General features: G+C 41.9%; 1 protein-coding gene across 1 annotated transcript in view; it reads left to right on the forward strand.

The window, feature by feature from the left end:
* Window positions 1–25,319, forward strand: part of LOC128644276 (mesenteric estrogen-dependent adipogenesis protein) — an 83,767-nt gene that overhangs the window by 33,416 nt on the left and 25,032 nt on the right. The window contains exon 3 of the mRNA XM_053696950.1: window positions 19,648–19,763. Within this exon, the coding sequence (XP_053552925.1) occupies window positions 19,648–19,763 (116 nt within the window). The remainder of the gene's footprint in view (window positions 1–19,647; window positions 19,764–25,319) is intronic.

Below are 25,319 nucleotides of genomic sequence, written 5' to 3' on the forward strand. Positions count from 1 at the left end.
GTTTGTGTAACTGTGTGTAGGAATGCAGGACACTCCTCCCCTTGATGACTGATAGTGGGGGCTAAGACTTGTTTGCAATTGGTTGAACTTGTGGTAAACCATAACCAGGGCGTTGTCATTGATAAGACAAAGAGAATTTGATTCAAGTAGGCAAGAGACAGACTTAAGCAGAACTGCCCTGAGGACTCAAGCGACTAACATCTAGAATGGCAGCTCTCCACATATCTAAAGGAACTTGGCAATAAATTAGATATTGTCAGTAATTCTTTTCATCTCCCATTTTGTTTCTAAAGAACTGTAGCATTGTATTTGTATGTTATTCTGAATGTCTTTATAATTTTGCACTGTGTAACCTGTGTTGATATTTTTGTTATTAAACACATAGGCCTAGATTTGGAGTTTGGCGTTAGCCGTGAAAACCAGCGTTAGAGGCTCCTAAAGTTGGTTTTAGGCTAACTCCGGTATTTGGAGTCACTCAAAATAGGGTCTAACGCTCACTTTTCAGCCGCGACTTTTCCATACCGCAGATCCCCTTATGTAAATTGCGTATCCTATCTTTTCAATGGGATCTTTCTAACTCCGGTATTTAGAGTCGTGTCTGAAGTGAGCGTTAGACATCTAACGACAAAACTCCAGCCGCAGGAAAAAAGTCAGTAGTTAAGAGCTTTCTGGGCTAACGCCGGTTCATAAAGCTCTTAACTACTGTACTCTAAAGAACACTAACACCCATAAACTACCTATGTACCCCTAAACTGAGGCCCCCCCACATCGCCGCCACTCAATTAAAATTTTTTAACCCCTAATCTGCCGACCGCCACCTACGTTTTCCTTATGTACCCCTAATCTGCTGCCCCTAACACCGCCGACCCCTGTATTATATTTATTAACCTCTAATCTGCCCCCCACAATGTCGCCACCAGCTACCTACAATAATTAACCCCTAATCTGCCGACCGCAAAGCGCCGCCACCTACATTATAGCTATGTACCCCTAATCTGCTGCCCCTAACACCGCCGACCCCTATATTATATTTATTAACCCCTAATCTGCCCCCCTCAACGTCGCCTCCACCTGCCTACACTTATTAACCCCTAATCTGCCGAGCGGACCGCACCGCTACTATAATAAAGTTATTACCCCCTAATCCGCCTCACTAACCCTATAATAAATAGTATTAACCCCTAATCTGCCCTCCCTAACATCGCCAACACCTAACTTCAATTATTAACCCCTAATCTGCCGACCGGAGCTCACCGCTATTCTAATAAATGTATTAACCCCTAAAGCTAAGTCTAACCCTAACACTAACACCCCCCTAAGTTAAATATAATTTTAATCTAACGAAATTAATTAACTCTTATTAAATAAATTATTCCTATTTAAAGCTAAATACTTACCTGTAAAATAAACCCTAATATAGCTACAATATAACGAATAATTACATTGTAGCTATTTTAGGATTAATATTTATTTTACAGGCAACTTTGTAATTATTTTAACCAGGTACAATAGCTATTTAATAGTTAAGAACTATTTAATAGCTAAAATAGTTAAAATAATTAAAAATGTACCTGTAAAATAAATCCTAACCTAAGTTACAATTAAACCTAACACTACACTATCAATAAAAAAATTAAATACAATTCCTACAAATAACTACAATGAAATAAACTATCTAAAGTACAAAAAATAAAAAAGAACTAAGTTACAAAAAATAAAAAAATATTTACAAACATAAGAAAAAAATTACAACAATTTTAAACTAATTACACCTACTCTAAGCCCCCTAATAAAATAACAAAGACCCCCAAAATAACAAAATGCCCTACCCTATTCTAAATTACTACATTTCAAAGCTCTTTTACCTTACCAGCCCTGAACAGGGCCCTTTGCGGGGCATGCCCCAAGAAATTCAGCTCTTTTGCCTGTAAAAAAACCCATACAATACCCCCCCCAAACATTACAACCCACCACCCACATGCCCCTAATCTAACCCAAACCCCCCTTAAATAAACCTAACACTAAGCCCCTGAAGATCTTCCTACCTTGTCTTCACCCTACCAGGTTCACCGATCCGTCCTGAAGAGCTCCTCCGATGTCCTGATCCAAGCCCAAGCGGGGGGCTGAAGAGGTCCATGATCCGGCTGAAGTCTTCATCCAAGCGGGAGCTGAAGAGGTCCATGATCCGGATGAAGTCTTCATCCAAGCGGGAGCTGAAGAGGTCCATGATCCGGATGAAGTCTTCATCCAAGCGGGAGCTGAAGAGGTCCATGATCCGGATGAAGTCTTCTATCAACGGCATCTTCAATCTTCTTTCTTCCGGATCCATCTTGCAGACCTCCGACGCGGAACATCCTCTTCTCCCGACGCCTACTAGCCTACTTTAGATAGTTTATTTCATTGTAGTTATTTGTAGGTATTGTATTTAATTTATTTATTGATAGTGTAGTGTTAGGTTTAATTGTAGATAATTATAGGTATTTTATTTAATTAATTTATTGATAGTGTAGTGTTAGGTTTAATTGTAACTTAGGTTAGGATTTATTTTACAGGTAATTTTGTTATTATTTTAACTAGGTAACTATTAAATAGTTCTTAACTATTTAATAGCTATTGTACCTGGTTAAAATAATTACAAAGTTGCCTGTAAAATAAATATTAATCCTAAAATAGCTACAATGTAATTATAATTTATATTGTAGCTATATTAGAATTTATTTTACAGGTAAGTATTTAGCTTTAAATAGGAATAATTTATTTAATAAGAGTTAATTAATTTCATTAGATTAAAATTATATTTAATTTACGGGGGTGTTAGTGTTAGGGTTAGACTTATCTTTAGGGGTTAATACATTTATTATAGTAGCGGTGAGCTCCGGTCGGCAGATTAGGGGTTAATGTTTGAAGTTAGGTGTCGGCGATGTTAGGGAGGGCAGATTAGGGGTTAATACTATTTATTATAGGGTTAGTGATGCGGATTAGGGGTTAATAACTTTATTATAGTAGCGCTCAGGTCCGCTCGGCAGATTAGGGGTTAATAAGTGTAGGCAGGTGGAGGCGACGTTGAGGGGGGCAGATTAGGGGTTAATAAATATAATATAGGGGTCGGCGATGTTAGGGCAGCAGATTAGGGGTACATAAGGATAATGTAAGTAGCGGCGGTTTATGGAGCGGCAGATTAGGGGTTAAAAATAATATGCAGGGGGGGGCGGAGCCTGGCTGTTAAAGTGAATGGCTGCACATTGATAGTGCTCTGATACCCTAATACTCTCAGCACTAGGATAAACATGGCAAACAGCACTAAAACCTGACACATTTGGACTCAGCTGACCCTAGCATATGGCCATAAAAGGTCTGAGGCGAAATATAGCACGGGGACTGATTAACAGGGGCGGCACAAGATGAGGCCTACAAACTGCCGGATTGAAACTACGCCCTGTTGATTCCCGCGTCCTCTTACCTGAACAGGCAAAGCGAACTGGCAGCGGAGATCAGCCACAGCCGATGCGCTGACTGACCGGTATTCTGGGCTGCCTACATTTGAAGCAGCGGTCACAAATTTACGCTTGCTGGGATACGGCTCACGCGAGAGGAGTTGCGGCTCTCATAGGCCCGTGAAGAGACAGTCAGGCCGCGGCGTGTCCCGGCAGCTCACGATCCTGAGAGAAGGAGGACAAAATTAAAAGACAGCAGCACGACTGCCGGTGGCCTGCCTGTGGACCGAAAGGATATTCTGTGGAGCGGTGAGTAGCGTCAATTGGCGCTTCATATCCCTAAGAACAGGGCACACTGAACATAGAGAAGGGCTAACATATCCCACTAACAAAGATTTGGCCCAAATATATTCATTAAGGATTGAAGCAGGAAAAGCATATTACAATACATGCTGCTGGGACATATGAATATAACATGGTTGGGAAATAAAAGACGCTACTAGGCTGCCATTTATACAACACCACGTGTGCGCCATACGCCTTTACATTAGCAAAGTAGGGGCTGAACAGAAAAGTCTATCTTTTGAGACACATGCAGTACACTCTATAAGAATGACAAGCAAGAGAGGTGCCAAACCTAATAAGGCCACACATTCATCTAACATGGACAGCTACCTCATACCGGCAGATCTAAATCAGGGATCACATAAGGACACCCCTGATTCTGTTAACATGCAGGGAACAGCAGCTACCCACAACACTGACCCTCAGCATAGTGGCTATATCACAAAAGATGATATAAGACATTTATCATCTAAAAATGATATAAAGGATGCTATCATGGAGATGAGAAATATGTTTGGGGAGCTTAAGAAAGACATTGCCAATATAGACCACAGGGTCACGTTAGTGGAAGAATCACAGGAGGCGCTACGCTCTGATGTGCAGCACAATACCAGTTGCATACAGACACAGGACACAACTATTCAGACCTTGAATGAAAGAATTGAAGATCTAGAAAATAGGAGCCGACGGAACAACCTGAGAGTACGGGGTGTTCCTGAGGCTGTGGCTCCGGCAGAAATTAACGAATACATTCAAAAGCTTTTTAAAGGCATTAAAAACAACCCAGAGGAGGCAGATGTTCATGTGGAAAGAGCTCATAGGGCCTTAAGGCCTAAACCGCCTGCCAGAGCTCCACCCAGAGATATAATTGTCAAGCTCCTATCGTACAGAGATAGAGAAGATATACTCCGACATGCCAGAAACAGGCAGCCACTAACGCATGAAGGAGTGGAGATCCAGATCTACACAGACCTATGCCCTGCAACGCTACAAAAGCGGCGAGAAATGCGCTTTCTTACTTTACATCTCAAAGAACACAGGGTCCCATACAGGTGGGGCTTCCCAACCTGCTTGATAGCGTCCAAGGATGGAGTTACAGCCACGTATCGCACAGCAGCTGACCTGCCAGCCTTTAACCAAGCCCTTGGATTACAAATTAGGCCTATTGAACCCCTGGCTGAACAAGCTCAAAGAAGAGAAGATCACAGAGCAGAAAGAATCCAACAGGGCAGGGGGCCTCCTTGAACTACACGCCTCGCCATGGTATAGACATGGCGTGGGCTTGTGGACAGAACTACGAAGCTGGCCATATCTCAAATATGGCAGACACCACATATACAGGACTTAGACCGATACATCTGGCAGCTAAGTATAATGTTTGTTGTGTCCCTTGTATTTACACCCTGATATTTATAAAGTAGCCTCCTACTACTGTACACAATAGGCTCCCTCAATAGGGAGAGACATTAGATACCTGGACCTGGCTACAGGCACGATGCCATTATAGCAAGTAGTTATAGTTCTGTACTGACCATTGACTAATATGTGATGCTCCTGGATGTCGAAAGGTGCATTTAAGTTTGTACATTGTAATGTTTGCGGTCTCTCACAGATACTCCATATGATGTAACATCATGCCTGATATACTACCCTGACCGTGGACATATGTGGGTTTACTGTGGAGCGATGCTGCTTATCTGTACATGATGGGCTGGCATGGCTGTATGGTCACCACAATGTCGGTCTTAAGAAATGTAACGTCTTAATGTTTAATGTCACTGTTTAAGCCAAGTTCATATCTCTTTGTTGTAATTATTATAACATGTTATCATTTGGGGTTTGTAGGAATGTATTCTGCTTTTGGACACAATGGTACTTTTCTGCTGCCCAGTGCTCTGGCCTGGGGTTGGGCCTACCTCACCGTGTGGGCCTCGCCCTGGGCACTAGGGTACCTTGGCCCTTAACTGCCTTGTTCCTGCGCGCTGCATGACACTTCTAGCTGCGTATGCCATATAACAACAGGGATTCCATAATGTAAACATAAACTAGACGACGCTTCAATCCCCTAAAGCGCCAGGAGATAAGCCCCTCGCGCCCGCCCCCACTTAGGGAAATAACATATGACACCGAACAGTTAACGCCGAACACTAAATTAAAATGCAGCAATGGCGGATCCAGACTGACCGGTGCCCTTCAGTTCATGGGATGGGATGCCTTTGGAGATATTGCAGCGCTCAGTGCCCTTGCAGGCTCTGCAAATAGTTTATGGGCAGCTACTCGCAGAATGTAACTACTCTATCTTATATGGTAAATCAAAATGTATGTGTTATCACCATGTTGTTGTGTTTATCCACAAGTTATACAGTTTTAAAAAAAAAAACATAGTTCATTTGCTGAGAGTATAGGGGTTACTACCCCCCTTATTTGTGTATTTGTTTATTCACTATTGTTCTTAGTGGAGATTGACTATACTTTCCTTACTTTGTTTCTCTTTTACTAACTCCTTACTTCCACACTACTTCTAAAAGTCCCTTGGGGGACAGCTATATCTCCCTTTTCTGACTCTACTTTTCTTATCTTTCTTATCTTTATCTATTGCTTGTGCTGCTCCTTGACTATACTTTAATCTCTCCCTTCTCATATCCTTCTTCTCCTTTACTTCTCCCCCCCTCTCCCCCTTTCCCCCCCCCCCCCCCCCCCCCCCCCCCGTCGACTTAGTGGCCTAATAGCCCTCCCATCACTAAACAGCCTACCTCCCCATCACAACTTATAACCTGACTAGCAAAATGAGCATTACTGGTAATTCTACCATGGAACTTATCACAATTAATGTTAAAGGATTCAATGTCCCAGGGAAAAGATCATTTGTAACTAGAGATCTTAAGAGGATGGGTGGGGATATTGTGTACCTTCAGGAGACACATTTTTCCAAGTATAGAGAACCCAAGTGGTATAACCAACATTTTCCAGTTGCATACTTTGCCTCTGGCCCGATTAAAAAAAATGGGGTGGGAATCTTGTTTGGGACTGGTGTGCCTTTCCGGATGGAGCAGACTATAAAAGACCCAGATGGCAGATACCTGATCTTAGTCGGAACCCTGTATGGGAAATATGTAACTTTTGTCAATGCTTACTCCCCAAATCTGGCACAAGATATTTTTTTCAAAAAACTAAAGAACGAGATTTTAGAAGCACAGAAAGGGATTATATTCTTAGGGGGGGACTTTAACGTCTCATTCTGCCCCACTCTGGATGCATCAGATGGCCTATCCAGTACCAAGCATAGAGTAGTCAAGCAGATATCTAAATGTATGAGAGACTTGGTTCTCCACAATGTATGGCGCACGATGCACCCAACTGTCAAGAACTACTCATTCTATTCCCATCCACATGGGAAATACACGAGGATCGATTACATTTTCACAGACTCAACAGGGCTGCCTCTTGTGACTAGCAGTAGTATAGGACAAATCACCTGGTCTGACCATGCTCCGGTGAAATGCTCCATAGAATGGCCGGAGAAGCCAAACACTTCATTTGTCTGGCGTTTGGACGAATCATTATTAGATGATAACATGTTAAAACAAAAACTAGAGGGCACTATCGAAGAATACTTCCGAAATAACATGAGAGAGGAAATAGCTGATACCACAGTTTGGGAAGCGCATAAGTGCGTCCTAAGGGGTGTCTTGATCAGACATGTGTCGGCTCTACGCCGGGAGCAACGGTCCCTCTATGCCGCTCTCCTTGAGAAAGTGGCACAAGCGGAAACCGCCCATAAGACGCGACCGACGGATAGCGCTCTACAGGCGGATCTCGCAGGGGCGAGATCAGCTCTTCTGAGCCACATACAGGCAGAACAACAAGCAAAAGCCCTCAGGCTTAGACAACATTATTTCGAGCACGGAAATAAGGCGGGGAAGCTGCTCGCCCGAGCACTGGCACGCCAGAGACTCAAAACCTATGTCTATGAGGTTACTGACCATTTTGGTAAGGACCAGCAAGAAGGCCCTGCAATTGCTGGCACCTTCGGACATTATTATGAAACCTTATATAACTTACACCCTAGAGGCTCAGGGAGCCAAGAGGGGGCACTTGAAGAAACTCGAGAGAAAGCTATCCTAGACTATCTGGGTGGACTAGAGATGCCTGGATTAACCCAGGCAGAGGCTGAGCAACTTGAAACCCCATTCACGGTAGAGGAGATTCAGCGGGCGATCAAATTACTCCCAGGGGGTAAAAGTCCGGGCCCCGACGGGTTCGGAATGCGTTATTACAAAGTATTTCAGGATAAACTGATACCTCATCTATTAAAAATGTTTAATCAGCTACAAGAGGGGGCTGTCCTGCCGGGATCTATGCTCGAGGCACATATTTCAGTCATACATAAACCAGGGAAACCTGAAAAGCAGCCCAGTAGCTACAGGCCGATATCACTCTTAAACTCGGACCTAAAAATCCTAGCAAAACTTGTAGCGAATCGCCTTGCTGAGCTCCTCCCGCAGCTCATTTCCACAGACCAAGTAGGGTTTGTCCCGGGTAGAGAGGCCCGGGATAATATCCTCAAAGTAACCCAATTGATATCTTATGCGCATAATACTTCAGCACCGTTGGCACTTGTGTCCACGGATGCTGAAAAAGCCTTTGACCGAATCAACTGGTCATTTATGCGACACACATTGGTCAAGCTGGGATTCGGTGAAGGCATCATCCGTACGATCTTCTCGCTATACTCCATGCCCAGTGCTAGGGTCCGGGTAAATGGTATGCTCTCAAAACCTTTCTCGATCACAAACGGGACGAGGCAGGGGTGTCCCCTGTCACCCCTGCTATTTGCACTGGTAATGGAAACTCTGGCTTGTAAGATTCGTAATAATCCTAACATTTCGGGCATGGTGGTCGGCTATAGGGAGCACAAGCTGGCAATGTATGCGGATGATGTCCTCGTGACGCTGTCCGACACATCCGTATCACTTCTGGCCTTATTAGCTGACTTTGAGGAATTTGGAAAGGTCTCAGACTTTCTACTGAATTTGTCTAAGTCTGAGATTATGAATGTGTCTGTACCGGCAGATGCCTTTCGTGAGACATGCGGCAACTGTCCTCTTAGTATAGCGAAACATCGCCTAAAGTATCTTGGGGTATATCTGACTCCGGTTCTATCCGAACTTGTGGAGATGAACTACAAGCTGATTAGAGATGCAGTGACTGAAGATATGACCAGATGGAAAAATAAATCCATTTCATGGATGGGCCGTATCCATGCGGTCAAAATGAATGTGCTACCTAGAGTCCTGTACGTCATGCAGGCGCTTCCCCTCCTATCGGCTGTGCCCCTCATTCACCAGATTCAATCAGAAATGGAGGCGTATATATGGAATGGCTTAAGGCCAAGAATTAGAAAGAACACAATGTATCTGCCTAGAGACAGGGGAGGTGCAGGGGTCCCCCTATTGAAAACATATTTTAAAGCAATAAATGCCCAACGTCTAGTTCATTGGTGCCACAACAATGCAAACAAAGCATGGGTTCATCTAGACCGAGACATCTTACAAAGGGGCAATGTAGGCGCGCTTGCATGGATATCAGTTGAAAACCGGACCCCTCTGATACTTCAATACCCCCTCTTAAATGATGTCCTTCATGAATGGGACACATGGGTCAAAAAAGACACGTCTTTCCTCTAAACCATCACCGGTAACGCCGGCTTTTGAAAACCCAGATAACGCTCTGGCAAACGAAGCCCGGTCACCGAGAAATACTTACACTTTAGCAGAGGCCGCCATATCTAATGCCTTCGATGAAGGCAAGCTCCAAACTCAGGAAAATCTTATGAAATGGAACCAGTGGCTTTTCTCATCCTGGTTTAGGGTGGCACAGTTTCACCACTATATCAAGGGACATAAAGATATGACCCATCTCACGAGAGAGAAGACCGCCTTTGAAAACATTTGCACACTGGCTCAAACACCTAGTCATTTGATCTCCCGCTTGTATAAGCTGCTACTGACAGGTAATGAGGAGGCGCTGCCCTCATACACAGGAGCTTGGCAGGCGGAACTTGACTTAAACATCACCCACAAGGAGTGGCTACAGATCTTTAATAAGGCAAAGACGGCCTCAGTATCTATGAGGTTGCAAGAAATGCATTTTAAATTTCTGAGCCGATGGTACTTGACCCCTCAAAGACTACATAAGATCTATCCACAGGCAAGTGATGAATGTTGGAGGGGGTGCGGGGAAATGGGCTCCACTTTGCATGTTTGGTGGACATGCCCGAGAATCCGTGAATTCTGGGAGAGAGTTCTTGCAGAGAGTAGTCGGCTTCTTGGGGTGATTATACCCCCGAACCCTCAGTACCTACTATACCACGGTCTCCCTAAGATTGTGGTAGAAGCAAAGCATAGACTTTTTCTACTGATGCTGAACTGTGCAAAGGGGTTAATTCCAAAACACTGGAAATCATTGACTGTGCCAAACTTTAATGAATGGAAAAATGGGATAAGAGATCTGCTCGGTCTGGAGAGGTTTCACTACCTTAAAATAGGGAAACTTGACTTACACGAACATATGACCTTAATCTGGGAAGGGAAAAATATTTGAAAAATGTTTTAACTCAAAACGGAGATAGCTAACCTAACTGGAGTGGAGGTGTGGCCCTGGAGATACACATATATAAAAGAACCATGGAACAATGTGAGATATAGGAAACATTGAGATCAGAATCCTGAAGTAAGATTTTTAAAATAGCTGGCATGGGCGGAACGCTGAGAACAGATCCTCACCCCCCCCCCCCCCTTTTTTTTTTTTTTTTTTTTTTTTTCCCCACTTGTCTTTCTATATTTTCATTCTTCCCCTCCTCTTCTTTCCTCTCTATCTTCTCATTCTTCTCACTGGGTATGACTAAATACCCGAGCTAGTTTACTATCCTAACATTTGGATACAACTTTGAAAAACTCTGTTGCTTAAAAAACACGCTAACAACTGTGAACAATGTACCAGCAGCATAAACTAGGAGTTTTGTTAAAGAAAGACTTTTACGTTTTAACTGACATGGTTGCTTTCTTCCTAAAGATATGCATAATATGTGATCTGTGACTCCTGTCTGTTTATCAATGATTGTAAAACCTTTACTTCTGGACATTCAATAAAGCTTGTTTTAAAAAAAAAAAAAAAAAATATGCAGGGGTCAGCGATAGCGGGGGCGGCAGATTAGGGGTTAATAAGTGTAAGGCTAGGGGTGTTTAGACTCGGGGTACATGTTAGCATTATAGTAGCGCTCAGGTCCGCTCGGCAGATTAGGGGTTAATAAGTGTAGGCAGGTGGAGGCGACGTTGAGGGGGCAGATTAGGGGTTAATAAATATAATATAGGGGTCGGCGATGTTAGGGCAGCAGATTAGGGGTACATAAGGATAATGTAAGTAGCGGCGGTTTATGGAGCGGCAGATTAGGGGTTAAAAATAATATGCAGGGGTCAGCGATAGCGGGGGCGGCAGATTAGGGGTTAATAAGTGTAAGGCTAGGGGTGTTTAGACTCGGGGTACATGTTAGGGTGTTAGGTGCAGACGTAGGAAGTGTTTCCCCATAGCAAACAATGGGGCTGCGTTAGGAGCTGAACGCGGCTTTTTTGCAGGTGTTAGGTTTTTTTTCAGCTCAAACAGCCCCATTGTTTCCTATGGGGGAATCGTGCTCGAGCACGTTTTTGAGGCTGGCCGCGTCCGTAAGAAACTCTGGTATCGAGAGTTGAAGCTGCGTTAAAAATGCTCTACGCTCCTTTTTTGGAGCCTAACGCAGCATTTTTGTGGACTCTCAATACCAGAGTTATTTTTATGGTGCGGCCAGAAAAAAGCTGGCGTTAGCTACGCGGGTCGTTACCGACAAAACTCTAAATCTAGGCCATAGAAAATCTCATTCTGTCTTTGGGCTCTAATATCTGAATTCACACTCCTGTTGAGACAAGGTTAAAGGCACGTTACCTAAATATTAAACAGTGTGAGTTTTTAGGGGTTCCCCAAAACTCCCCTTTAATTTAAAAGTTTTGGTGGTGGCAGCAGGAAAATTGTTAATTAGAGCAGTGTGGACCGGATGTGGGGTTAATGTGGTATCTCTTTTGAGGTCCTTTTGCAGAGTTGCAAGGATAAGGGAACCATAGCTGTGTGCCATTAACCCCTTCATGAGTTTTTTAGTGCTATTTTTATAGTACTAAAAGAAATGACATGTTTTTGTGTAATTTCCCAAAGACAGAACTCAGTGACTAATTACAGAGACAGTGCAAAGAAGCAGTTCTTTTTTCCCTCCCTCTTGTTGTTCGTTGCTACTCATTATGGAAGAATATAGGAGAATGCCTGAATGGTCTCTGGAGTTTCTTTGCAAGGAAAGAGGAATTAATATTCTTGGCAAAGGGAAAGAACAGCTGATACTGAAATTGCTGGAGGCAGAGGGCCTCACAACAAAGTTTGAAACAGTCACATAAAGGGTTACTGTGGAAGCTGTAACTCAAGACCTGGTACCCAACACTGTTGACCCTCCTGTATCCCAAGGACTGTTACCTACTGCTGTTACCCCTGTGAGTGAAAAGGAGTCTGCGCTACAAACAGCACTCAGGTACTTGGGGGATGCTGATCCTAAACTGAGAATGGAATTGATCCTAAAGTTTCAAGAAGCAGCTGAGAGAAAAAGAGAGAGAGGCTGCTGAGAGAAAAAGAGAGAGAGAAGCTGCTGAGAGAAAAAGAAAGCACAAAATAGCTATAAGGGATACCCAGCGGAGACATGTGGTAAAGGTTTTTGACTTTACCATAACCGAGGCACCTCTCCTGTACCCAGAATTTTTGCAATATATTTTCCAGATAGTGAGCCCGTTGGTCAGAAGAGTGCTCCTGGGAATGGAACCTGATTCAGCAGCAGGGGCTACAGACAGCACTAACAACGAAGCCCCAGTAGCCAAGTGTTCCACTGTGCAAGCTGTATCACCTCCCTGGAGGGAGGGAATGTGCCAGCAACTGACAACCAATTCTACAGAAGTACCTTCCCCTGGAACATCTCCCATCAAGGGGGCAGAAGTTGCATTGGGCAAGGGGGATACCCGCCCATGCATTTGGTGCCACGAATTTGGGCACCTGAGTTTTGCCTGCCCCACCAAGGAGAAACCTCAACATGCAGTCTGGGGTGGAAGTACAGCAGGAAAATCTGCAGCCGCTTTGTTTGTGGGTGGGTCAGCAGGTAATCTGCAGAGTGTCACAGAGGGAGACTGTGTGACCATTAGACTTCAGGACACTGGGGCTGGATATCACTTGGTGCGCCCTGAAGTGGCAGAGGATATTATCCCAGGAGAGACTGTGGATAATGAAGAAGTTTGCGGGGAGTGCCCTACGGCATGTGTACCCCTGGATTGGGGTGTGGGAAAAGGTTTGCAGGGGGTGGGGATTTCTGCGGATATCCCTGTTGTTTTGCTGGTGGATATTGGCCGGATGCTTTGTCAGTATGTCCCAGAAGACAACACCTGCAACCTGGAAGGGCCAGTAGAGGGCCCTGCACCAAGTGAGGTACTGTGTGAAACTTTGGGGGACCCAGAGGGGAAGCTAGGTATGGACACATCGCTCGCTGCACCAGAGCTGGAGGCATCCAACCAAAGGATAAAGGATGATTCCCTTGAACATGATGGCTGGGATGGGGGGCTGAGGGTTAATGCAGCTCTGCCTGTGTGTACACCAGTAATGTCTTGTTCTGATGAAGAGGGAGGTATTGAAAATGTTTGTGACAATGTTACTTCTATTGAACCTGGGCGCTGGGAGGGAGAGCCTAGGGAGGGATGTATTGAAAATGTTTGCAACAATGTTGCTTCTATTGAACCTAATGAGCCAACAAATGAATGCACGCTACAAAAAACTTGTTGATTTGTTCATGTGGTTAAAAATGTTACATTAAGGCAAGAAAGGCTTCTCTGCTGGTGGCAAAAAACATCAGATTTACATTATTCAATAATCAATCAACAATGCCCTTGCCAGGTGATTGATTTTTCTGTCAGCCAATAAGTATGGAAGCTTTTGCTCTGAGCCAATCCTGACTTCATAAAAAAAAAATAAAAAAAATAAGCAAATAAATAAATAAATAAAAAAGCAATATTTTTGTTTTGCTGCTGATTTGTAGCAGTAGCACTAGTTACTACTTTAAATTTATTTAAGTTTAAAGCGACATAAAACCCAAAATCTTTCTTTCATGATTCAGAGTGAATGCATTTTTAAACAACTTTCCATTATACTTTTATTTTTAAATGTGTTTCATTCTCATGGTATCCTTTCTTGAAGGAGCAGCAATGCACTACTGGGAGCTTGCTGAACACATCGGATGAGCCAATGACAAAAGGCATATGTGTGCAGCCACCAATCAACAGCTAGCTCCTAGTAGTGCATTGCTGCTTTTGAGCCTACCTATGCATCCTTTTCAACAAAGTGTACAAAGAGAATGAAACAAATTAAGTAATAGAAATAAATTAGAATGTTGTTTAAAACATAATGCTCTATCTTAATCATAAAAGTACAATTTTGATTTACTGTCCCTTGAAGCTGCTATGTAGTTGATCCTCTACTGCTCTGAAGATGTTCCCCATATGAAATAGTAGGTGATTGGAATGTTTTTTAACCAAATAAATTACAAATGACCTCAAGAGGGAATAGTGGATAAATATCAGAAACATTAGCACTCTCTGGATTTATAGGGACAGTCTACAATTGATTTTTTATTGTTTTAAAAGACAGATAATCCCTTTATTCCCCATTCCCCAGTTTTGCATAACCAACACAGTTATATTAATATATTTTTTTACATCTGTGATTACCTTGCATCTTCTGACAGTTCCCTGATCACATGACTTTTTATTTATTATCTACTAGTCCTAAAGCCCGTTCACACTGGCCATTTTTTACAGTACAGCGGTCCCACCCCTTGCGCTCTCTCCCTCCACCTCTCTTTTGCTCTCTCTCCCCCCTCTCTTTTCCTCTCTCCCCCTCTCTTTTGAGCTTTCTCTCTCCCCCCCTCTCTTTTGAGCTCTCTCTCTCCCCCCTCTCTCATTTGCGCTCTCTCCCCCTCTCTTTTGCACTCTCTCTGTCCCCCCTTTCTTTTGCTCTCTCTCTCCCCCCCTCTCTTTTGAGCTCTCTCTCTCCCCCCTCTCTTTTGCGCTCTCTCCCCCTCTCTTTTGCGCTCTCTCTTCCCCCTCTCTTTTGCGCTCTCTCTCTCCCCCTCTCTTTTGCGCTCTCTCTCCCCCCATCTCTTTTGCGCTCTCTCTCCCCCCCATCTCTTTTGCGCTCTCTATCTCCCCCCATCTCTTATGCGCTCTCTCCCCCCCTCTCTCCCCTCTCTTTTGCACTCTCTCTCTCCCTTCTCTTTTGTGCTCTCTCTCCCCCTCTCTTTTGCGCTCTCTCTCCACTCCTCTCTTTTTTACGCTCTCTCTCCCCCCTCTCTTTTGTGCTCTCTCTCCCCCCTCTTTTGCACTCTCTCTCCCCCCTCTCTTTTGCTGTCTCTCTCCCCCTCTCTCTTTTTTTTTTTTTTTTAATTGAGATTCATTAAAAGGCAAGCAAGGCATACAAGACAATTAAAGTTTTACAGACAAGTATTTTCCACAAATTCAATTAATACTTACTAGAATGTCAAAGCGTTATTGTGTGCCATAACAATCATAGATTAGATAATATATTTAGTGCCAAAAAAAAACCTCTATACCTTCAAAACGAACTAGAAGGCCACTCTTGGGCCCTTGTGGAAATCTAAACAGAACCAAGGAAGGTACCTTCTGAAAGTACGGAGACCACTTTTTGATTTTCTGTGAAGAATCTCCATTTTCTGGTTTTATAGGGTTCAAATCTATAAGATAAAGTTAAACTGAAAAACAAACATAACCTTAAACAAAATTAAACAGAGGATAGCATTGTAATAAAGACCTGGATTGATCTAATATGATTTAAAGAGAAGCAAAGATGCATAGGCCACACCGGGACACACCTACAGCATAAAAGGCAGTACAGTATGCAAAGAAAAGGAACGAGTATGCCTTCAGTGTTGTTCATTATGGACAATCGTTATTTAATAGTGATCTAGTATGAGCTTTACTATATTAATGTAAGCTGTTGAAAGGTGTTTAAGTAAATATATATAATGCAGCTCATGTGAATAACAGCTATGTAGATGTTTTTGATCTAGTGGCTATAGAATTGATTTGACACATGAATATTTAAACAAGGATAAATTTGCTAGCAGATGTAGGCCAGGGGCTAAATGCATGGGTTAGTTAAAAGTGGTAACCTAGCTATCCCACAATGGGGCAGAAGACAGGGATAAAAGGTAGTTAGACCCCTTCACCAAGAGATATAATGTTTCGTATAAAATATATTACAGGGCCCGTTAGCTTTTATGAAATTAATACTGTGCTAAAGGCAACAGTGATAAGCTTACAATAAGGAATTTCATATATATGTAGACAAGAGGCGATTCCTTTGATCTGCAACTAAATATTTCCACCTCTCTGCGGCTCCGGCCGTAAGCCGCCAAGTCAGAAATAGGGTGTTGTGAGAACAGCTGCAGCACCTCTGTCTCTGTGTGTATAGTAAGCCTCATACCGATTATATAAAAAAGAGTTTTGGCCTGCTAACATGCGATAATCTATTTCCTTCTAGTGCGAGCTCCCGTTGTTTTATAGCCCTAGAATTTAATAATGTACATAGTGGAATACAATGCACAATGCACAATGGATTATGGTAAAAGGCAATGTCCATTCTCATATCATAGGTAAAAATGGTTATTGATATGAGAAAGTCTACCAATAGTTCCCATCTTTTAACCGATTCCAGACCTTGCAGAAGGAGAGACCTGCTTTGTGCTGTAAGTTTTCAGCTGTTGTACTAATGTCACTACAGTACAGCGTCTCTTGTTGCTAGTCGAGGTCTCCATGCGGTAACTTACTGGGTTTACCACCGGCTCACAGATTTGTGTTGGGTAGTGTGGGAACAGTGTAGAACGCTCATTTTGCTTATGAAATGAAGCTGCTCGTATTCTGGCACATTGTTTGGCCTGTTGAAACAAGTAGTGCAGATCCCTGTGGAGGCCAGCTCTATGGTGCTTTCTTCTGTTAGATGGTTCCTGCCTCGATGTCAGTCTCTTTGCGGGTGAAGAAAGTGCAGGAATTCCAAAGTCCCCTTGGCGTGGTAGGAGCCTCGCCACTGTAGATGTCTTCAGTCTACCGGAGGTAAGTTTTGGGGAAGCAAGTAATACTGGAGGGAATTTAGATACCGGTTCTTTTAGGGAAGCTCCCCATATAGATGTCAGCCCATCCTCAGCGATCTCTAGGGACCCTGCTTTGTAGGGGTTGTACAAGACTCTAGTGTTTTGATCCGGGATCCGGCGGGAGACTGGAGTGGGTGATCCCAGTTCAGGGCTAGAAGGAGAAGTTGCCGTAAGATTTGCAATATGCGTTCCCGTCAATGTGGTCGTGCAAGAGCCCTGTTTTCCACTGTCATCATTTATCTCACTGCGATCGACTGGGTTCAAAGTACAAATCAGTGCCTTACTAGTGTCCGGTCTGTTAGCAATGGCACTTGGCTGCTGTTTGTGCAATACTTGGGGACTTAGGAGTCGGGGCCCCGAGGCTCCATCAATCCACCTTAGATTGCATGCAGAGTGTCCCTCTGCATCGTTAGCTTGGTCAGTCAGCCGGATAGAACCAAAAGCCTTTCTAATCATATGCAATAGAGAGTTATGATGTTGTTCCAGTACATATGTCAGCTCCGACAATAGCATTGCATCTGTCTCCATGTTCCAATTCTTACTCAAATTGTGGTTGTATCCAGCAAAACAGTGAACAGTTTTTATCCTATTACAGGATATCGTAACCCCAGAGTTTGGGGGGGGGGGGGAATAATTTGCGGCAGCCCCAGACCTATGTTACACTCCCCACACAGGGCTCAACTTATAATATCTACTCATTGTTGCGCTCTGCAGGCTGCAAAATGGCTACCAGGCCTGTGGGGAAGCTGACTGCATAGCTGTCTCAAGGAGCATAGGCAGGAACTTCGTCAATTCATCAGATCTCAGCTGCTATCAATTCCTAGTAATTAATCTCACATAGAATCGTGAAATATTGAGTTTTGGAGAAATATAACTAGTAAAAAGTCTTCTGAACTTTAGGAGCTTCCCTGAGACGCATCCTACCGCATTGAGATCAGGCTCCGCCCCCCCTCCCTCTTTTGCTGTCTCTCTCTCCCCCCTCTCTTTCGCTGACTCTCTCCCCCTCTCTCTTTTGCTGTCTCTCCCCCCCCTCTCTTTTGCTGTCTCTCTCCCCCCTCTCTTTTGCTGTCTCTCCCCCCTCTCTTTTGCTGTTTCTCTCCCCCCTCTCTTTTGCTGTCTCTCTCCCCCTCTATCTTTTGCTGTCTCTCTCCCCCCTCTCTTTTGCTGTCTCTCTTCCCCTCTCTCTTTTGCTGTCTCTCTCCCCCTCTCTTTTGCTGTCTCTCTTCCCCTCTCTCTTTTGCGGTCTCTCCCTCCCTCTCTTTTGCTGTCTCTCTCCCTCCTCTCTTTTGCTGTCTCTCTCCCCCTCTCTTTTGCTGTCTCTCTTCCCCTCTCTCTTTTGCTGTTTCTCTCCCCCCTCTCTTTTGCTGTCTCTCTCCCCCCTCTCTTTTGCTGTCTCTCTCCCCCTCAATCTTTTGCTGTCTCTCTCCCCCTCTCTTTTGCTGTCTCTCTCCCCCCCCTCTTTTGCTGTCTCTATCCCCCTCTCTCTTTTGCTGTCTCTCTCTCCCTCTCTCTATTCCCCCCTCTTCTGCTCTCTCTATTCACCCTCTTCTGTTCTCTCCCCCCCCCTCTCTTTTGAGCTCTCTCTCCCCTCTCTATCTCTCTCCCCTCTCTATCTCTCCCCCTCTCTATCTCTCCCCCTCTCTATCTCTCTCCCTTCTATCGCACAGCCACGCCCCTTCATGGCAATTCACGCCCGACCACGCCCCTTTCACGCAGGCCATGCCCCCGCTCACGCCCACTTCTGCCGCAGATCAGCTAGGGACTCAAAGGCCAGGTGTGTTTGTCCTCGTGCTGTCTCTATTGCGCATGACAGCTTCGGACAAACATACTTGGCCTTTTATTATATAGGATTGACTTTCATTTAATACTGTGTTGTGCTAACTCTTAAATAGCTCCTCGGGCGTGAGCACAATGTTAATTATCTATATGGCCCACATGAACTAGCAGTCTCCTGTTGGGAAAAGCTAATAAAAAAGCATGTGATAAGAGGCTGTGTTTAGTGGCTTAGAAACAGGCAGAAATGTAGAGGTTTAAATGTTATAAAGCATAATAATATAACAATGTTGGTTGTGCAAAGCTGGGTTCTGGGTAGTAAAGGCGTTATCTATCTTTTTAAACAATACAAATGTTTGTGTAGACTCCAAACGTTTATTATGTGATGTTTCGGAGTAGTAAGTTAAATCCAGAGATTGCTAAAGTTTCTGTTGGGTATTGCTACTGCTTAGCACCCTGGTGCTGGGAGTAATTGCATAGGTAAGATTTTTTTTTATATTATATCTATCTATCTATAATATTCTTTTTTTAAAAATGACTAATCCAAAATTATATCTTGTTTATTTACATATTAAGACAGAATAGATAAGGTTCTAATATTTAGAAGGTGGTCAATTTACTGAGTGCTCGTTGAATGACACAAAAACTACTGCATGCCGCATTATCTACAATAGTTCTGCAAAGACAAGTTCCACTTTTATTTAAAATAACAGAAATAGCATTTACAACATATGTAATAAACCCAAAGAACTTCTTCAAAAACTGATTTTGCAATCATTTAGCAATATTCAATTTACTAACTTAAGTGTTATTTTTTTTTAGTGTTGAAGCAGTTCATTTTAATAATAAACGGAAACAATCCAATGATTAAATGGGAAATGGAAAGAGGATTAAATGATGTGTTTTCTTCAGTTTCTTCAGAGAACTTTACCGTAAAGGTAAGTATAAGACACCATAATCATATAGCTCCTGCCTGTCACATGACAGATCAGACCCCATTACCTGCAGCTTCTGAGAGTTATATACCATATCATACGCACTGCTTCTTCTGTATTTATTTTTTTAAAACGAGCTTAAGACCTAATTTTGGTGGCCTTAATTGGCATATAGTCTCTTACTTTTAGGTTTTGACTTTAAAAGCTAATAAGTTACCTCTTTACTGTTACCGGGTACACTCGATAACTAATAGTATATGAGTAAGTCCTCTAAAGGATATAAGTACATAGGTTTAGGTGCTTGCCTAGTACTGTGTGAGATAAATACTGCTATTTTCTCCCTACCTAGCTGTTCTTATTATGGGTTAGAGGTAGAGACCTATCCGTGAGACTTTTTATCTACCGTATACGCTCTTTTTCTAATAGAAAGCGATTATAGATAAGGGTAATAATATTTTTTTACCACTTTATCACAGGAGAAGTCTGTGTTAAACATTATTTTTGTGTTTGTCCTTTAAACACAATTTTATACTTTATATACTTGATACGTTATTTTTCATATTATATGGGTGGATAATATAATTTTTCTATATACAGTAGATATCTGGGTTATATTAATAGTCAGATTAACGGTGTATCTCCCTATATAGAGAAGCAGATTGTGGGTATAAATGTGTTGGGGTACGATGATACCTTATGGACGTACTACTTTATTGTAGGATTTATAAAATAATTTTTTGCAACTAAATCGTCCTAATTGGGAATTTTGTTGCAACCTTCTGATATTTATAGATTTATACATTTCTTTACCGCTCTCAACCAACAGTGGTCCCAGTGACACTATACTCATACTGATACACTTATAAGGATCCTACCCCCCTTTTATATTTAATCCTTCTGTATAATATATGTTGTTGTCTGTCACATGTTTATTCATTTCCTTTTTATTTAATTATTTAATAAAAGTTATATTTTATTAGTTACATCAGCCCTCCCTACCCACCCTCGTACAACCTATTTAGTCTCTTATCTCAGTGTGCCACATAAATACCTCTTTTTCTCTACCGTTAATCTTTTGGATATATATTATTTTGGTATTTAGGCACTGCCTATGTAGGGATACGTAGGTCTACCCTCCTAGGATACCCTAAGAGACAAAATATTTTCCCCTTACCTTTAATTTTAGAGGCCTTCTATATACCATATCATATCTCAGATTACAGAACCTACACTAACCTTTCTTTATACTTCTCCATTTCTATCCCCTTGAACCCCCTTAGCATGTAAGCCTAAGAGCCATGCTGTTTGTAGATCACCTTCTTTAGAGCTGACTACAAGAGTGCGGCTCGTGGCTGGGCCCTCTACCCGTCTGATCCCTATAAATGTTTCTTTGTATTCTGCCTATGTTTATAGCGCTGCGGAATCTGTTGGCGCTCTACAAATAACCAATAATAATAATAAGACCAGGGGTCAAGTCCTAAAAAAAAGTGGAACTCACCAAGACTTCCACCCTCCCTCACAATTAATATTCTTTTATATATATATATATATATATATATATATATATATATATATATATATATATATATATATATATATACACTCATACTTACACACTGTATTTATATGTATATAATCTATAGACTTTGGTTAATGAAAGCAAATTAAATCCAATGAAGCATTGAATGGTTGCCTTTGGGCCTGAGAATCCTCCTCTGAAACAGAGTCTCACCCACTTAAAGAACAATAGTTCCATTTCTACTGAGGGGAGCTAAATAACCCCAGAGCAAGCCACACAGAAATGTAAGCACCATGTGTAATAAAAGATAATAAAGATAATATCAATAACAGGGGTGATAACATAGCAGGACTGCTGACAGTCTTACATTTAGTGTATTGTAGGAAGTGTTACTGACCATTACTAGAGGATCTCACTATCCCTCCAACCAGACTGTGGCCCAGCTTCTCCCAACAGCAGCAGCAGTGTTTACTGAAGTGTTTCTTTTCTCTGTCCAGAGGGAACTTAGTTCCTCCTGCAAAAATAGTGCAGGAACTCCGTTCCCATGCGTTCCCGCCCAACTTGACCCCTGAATTAGACCCATGACTTTATGTCTGGTATATATGGCCACATCTAGGGATAGCAGATACAAAATTAACGGACAGGTGAAAGCTATAGGTAGGGCCATGATTTATTGGTCTTTTGGTTCATTTTAGTCATATGACCAAATTAGACCTCTGATAAACACTCAATTTTCTACAGCCACTGTTAGTTATATGTATGTACTGGACCTCAGATCAGACTACAGCTGTGAATGTCCCATCAATTAAATGCTCACTTCAAATCTCAGATTAAACTCACATCCAAGAAGACCCTGCCATTTATTTGCATATGTCAGACCTCAAATCAGACCCACAATCCCCTATTAGTAAAAAAAAAGTTATAATCCTCTGTGTTTTAGATATAGGTAAAATATATAAACATTCACCTACTATAACCAGGGCCGCCACTAGAAATTTTGGGGCCCCTGACTTAACCATTGATCAGCCCCCCCCCCCCTTTGACATGTGCAATTTTTGACCAAGTGACTAAGACATATATGCACTTTATTCTTAAGTGTCTATTTAAACTTGGAAATGTTATAAAGGTTGTAACATACACAAACATAGACACACTCATACACTGAAACACACACTCACACATAAGGATTCACATATAGACACTCTAGAAGACACACAAAGAAACACACTCAGACACAGACACCTAAACAGACACTCAGCACTTGTTTACATTGACCTGACAAGTAATGAGGTAAACTACAGTTTTGTAAAAAAAAGGAGATTTAGAAAACAAAATATTGAGTTCTGATTATCTTTTTGTAAAGGAAGATGCCAACTAAATGATGACAACAGCATGCAGTGGCTGAAAGGAAGGGCCCTGAACTACCTAACAATAATTTAAAGGTTAAATGGTGTATTGGTGACTTCCGGAAAGGTCTCGTTAGTCTCAAAGTCTGTAGAAAGATGTGAATAATCAGTAGTATGGTCAAAATGCCCTAAAAAGGAACAGACAATGGACACACACACACATAAACTTGCACATACACCCAAGGAAACACTGACAGAGACAGCCTCAGAAAATACACAAAGACATACACACACACACAGAGACACCCACAGAAAACACAAAGACATACACACACAGAGAGACAACCACATAAAACACAGAAAGACATACATATACACACCCTCACTGAGACATCCACAGAAAACACACACCCTCATAGAGACATCCACAGAAAACACAGACATACACACCTACCCTCACAGAGGCATCCAGAGAAAATACACAAAGACAAACATACACACCCTCACAGAGACACTCATAGAAAAAGCTCAAAGACATATGCACACACCCTCACAGACATCCACAGAAAATGCACAAAGACATAAACACCCACCCTCACAGGGAGACCCACAGGAAAAAAATACATACACACTCATAGAGACACAAACCAAAGCACAAAGACATAAACACAGACACCCACAGAAACACTCACAGGAGGAAACATTTATGCACCTTGCATCCCCTAAATCAACAGTGTGTGACATGCATGATGGAAAAAAATGCAGAAATTAAGAGATCACTTTTTAAAGAATCATAGTTGTAAATGTGCAAACAAAAATAATTCTGTGAATTCAAAATTGTAGATTAATGATCTGGGTAGATGGCTAGATGAAGAAAAGTACTTTTAAAAGGTTGACATATATTTGTTTTTTACCCATTTTCCCCAACTAAGAGCACAACTTCAAATATAGTGTACAAATGTTCCCATCTGTCAGTTGTACTTATGGATTTTGAAAATGCTGTACTCTATATGGTCTTGGTGGAACCATAAGCTGTGTTACTCATACCATTAGATTTGGATAAATGCAGGATTTAGGCTTGTTGGTATGTATTTCAAAATTAAGTTAGCTGTAGTGTAAACTGAACAGTTTTAAGTTAACCTGTCTCATTATAAACACTGAGGAATCTTAGTCTGAGAGTATAACATTTTATGCAGATGTAAAAATCTTAGCTAAAATGCCTACTTGCATCTGGAAAGTCCTTGCATAAAGGGACAGTAAACTGGAATGTAATATATATATATATATATATATATATATATATATATATATATATATATATATATATATATATATATAAATGCATAGCTGCCAAAAGGGCACCTACCATTTGTGTATTGAGGAGGAAACATTTCTGCATGGTTTTAAATATAGAATTTCTACAGCCTTGTCAAAAAATCATAAATACACTGAGGCTAAAAAAATGTGTTTTTATGGACCTCTATATATAAATGCATAGCTGCCAAAAGGGCACCTACCATTTGTGTATTGAGGAGGAAACATTTCTGCATGGTTTTAAATATAGAATTTCTACAGCATTGTCAAAAAATCATAAATACACTGAGGCTAAAAAAATGTGTTTTTACGGACCTCTGTCCCCACCATACAACTACTACTCCACTGAAGTTACAATCCAAAATTGCACAAAGAAATAAAAAACATTTGCTAAGTAAGTCCTACCTCCTCTGCAAATGAAAGTGATCTGCAGTCTGACTCAGGCACACATTGTACAAACAAAGTGCCAAGTCTGTCTCACACTGTGCATAGTGGTTTAGTGCACACTCAGAAATCCTCTCACATGCTAACACTTTACTCCTTGTAATAACATTTCCCATGCTCAATTAGCACTCTGCTGTAGTACCCACTGGTGGCTGCCAAAATGTCACCCCCTGATGGCGGCCCTGACTATAACCCAGGTAAATTTTATGTCATTGAATTGTGCTCACACAAGTCCCTATAAACTATAAATTCTTGTCAGACATTGGATCAGAATGGGCTATTTAAATGGATCATCTACAACACATTTAAGTCTAGAAAAGTTAATGATATCTGAAATCTGTGTTTAGATGATTTATATACAATAATTCAATTGAATGTATAATTCAGTTTAAATATAGACAGCATTATCTATTTCTTTATACCAAATAATGATGAGGATGCAGAGCTTGACAATTTTTTTTCGATCAATGCATCTTATAAAGAACGAAATGCGCAATGGCAAAATGTATTCAGTGTTGGAAGCATCAATGCGCATAAATGAGAAAAGAGCAAACCAGAAGTAGATGATGTCATCGTGCGCGCTTTCACTAATCTGGTACATAGTGCGACAGATCATCACTAAAGGTTGATCTCTAATTATAAAAAAATCGGGGGGGAAATCGGCGGTTCGGTAGGCGGACAGTGAACACACAAGGGGTAAAGGTTTGTAGATCAAATATATAGTCTAAAAATACAGTTTTTTAACAATTGATGAAAGAAACTTAGGTTTAATACATGTTGCACATGTAATCTTGAGCTAAAATGTCAGAGTATACTGTCCCTTTAAATAATTGCTATGTATGTACTGGCATATCAGATGGCTCTGCAGCAAAGAGAATAAATAAATAATCCATGTATATCGCTGGTAGCTTAGAGGGGTAAACAACCATTACGCAG

This window comes from Bombina bombina, unplaced genomic scaffold (genome assembly GCF_027579735.1).
Source record: "Bombina bombina isolate aBomBom1 unplaced genomic scaffold, aBomBom1.pri scaffold_572, whole genome shotgun sequence".
Taxonomy (NCBI): domain Eukaryota; kingdom Metazoa; phylum Chordata; class Amphibia; order Anura; family Bombinatoridae; genus Bombina; species Bombina bombina.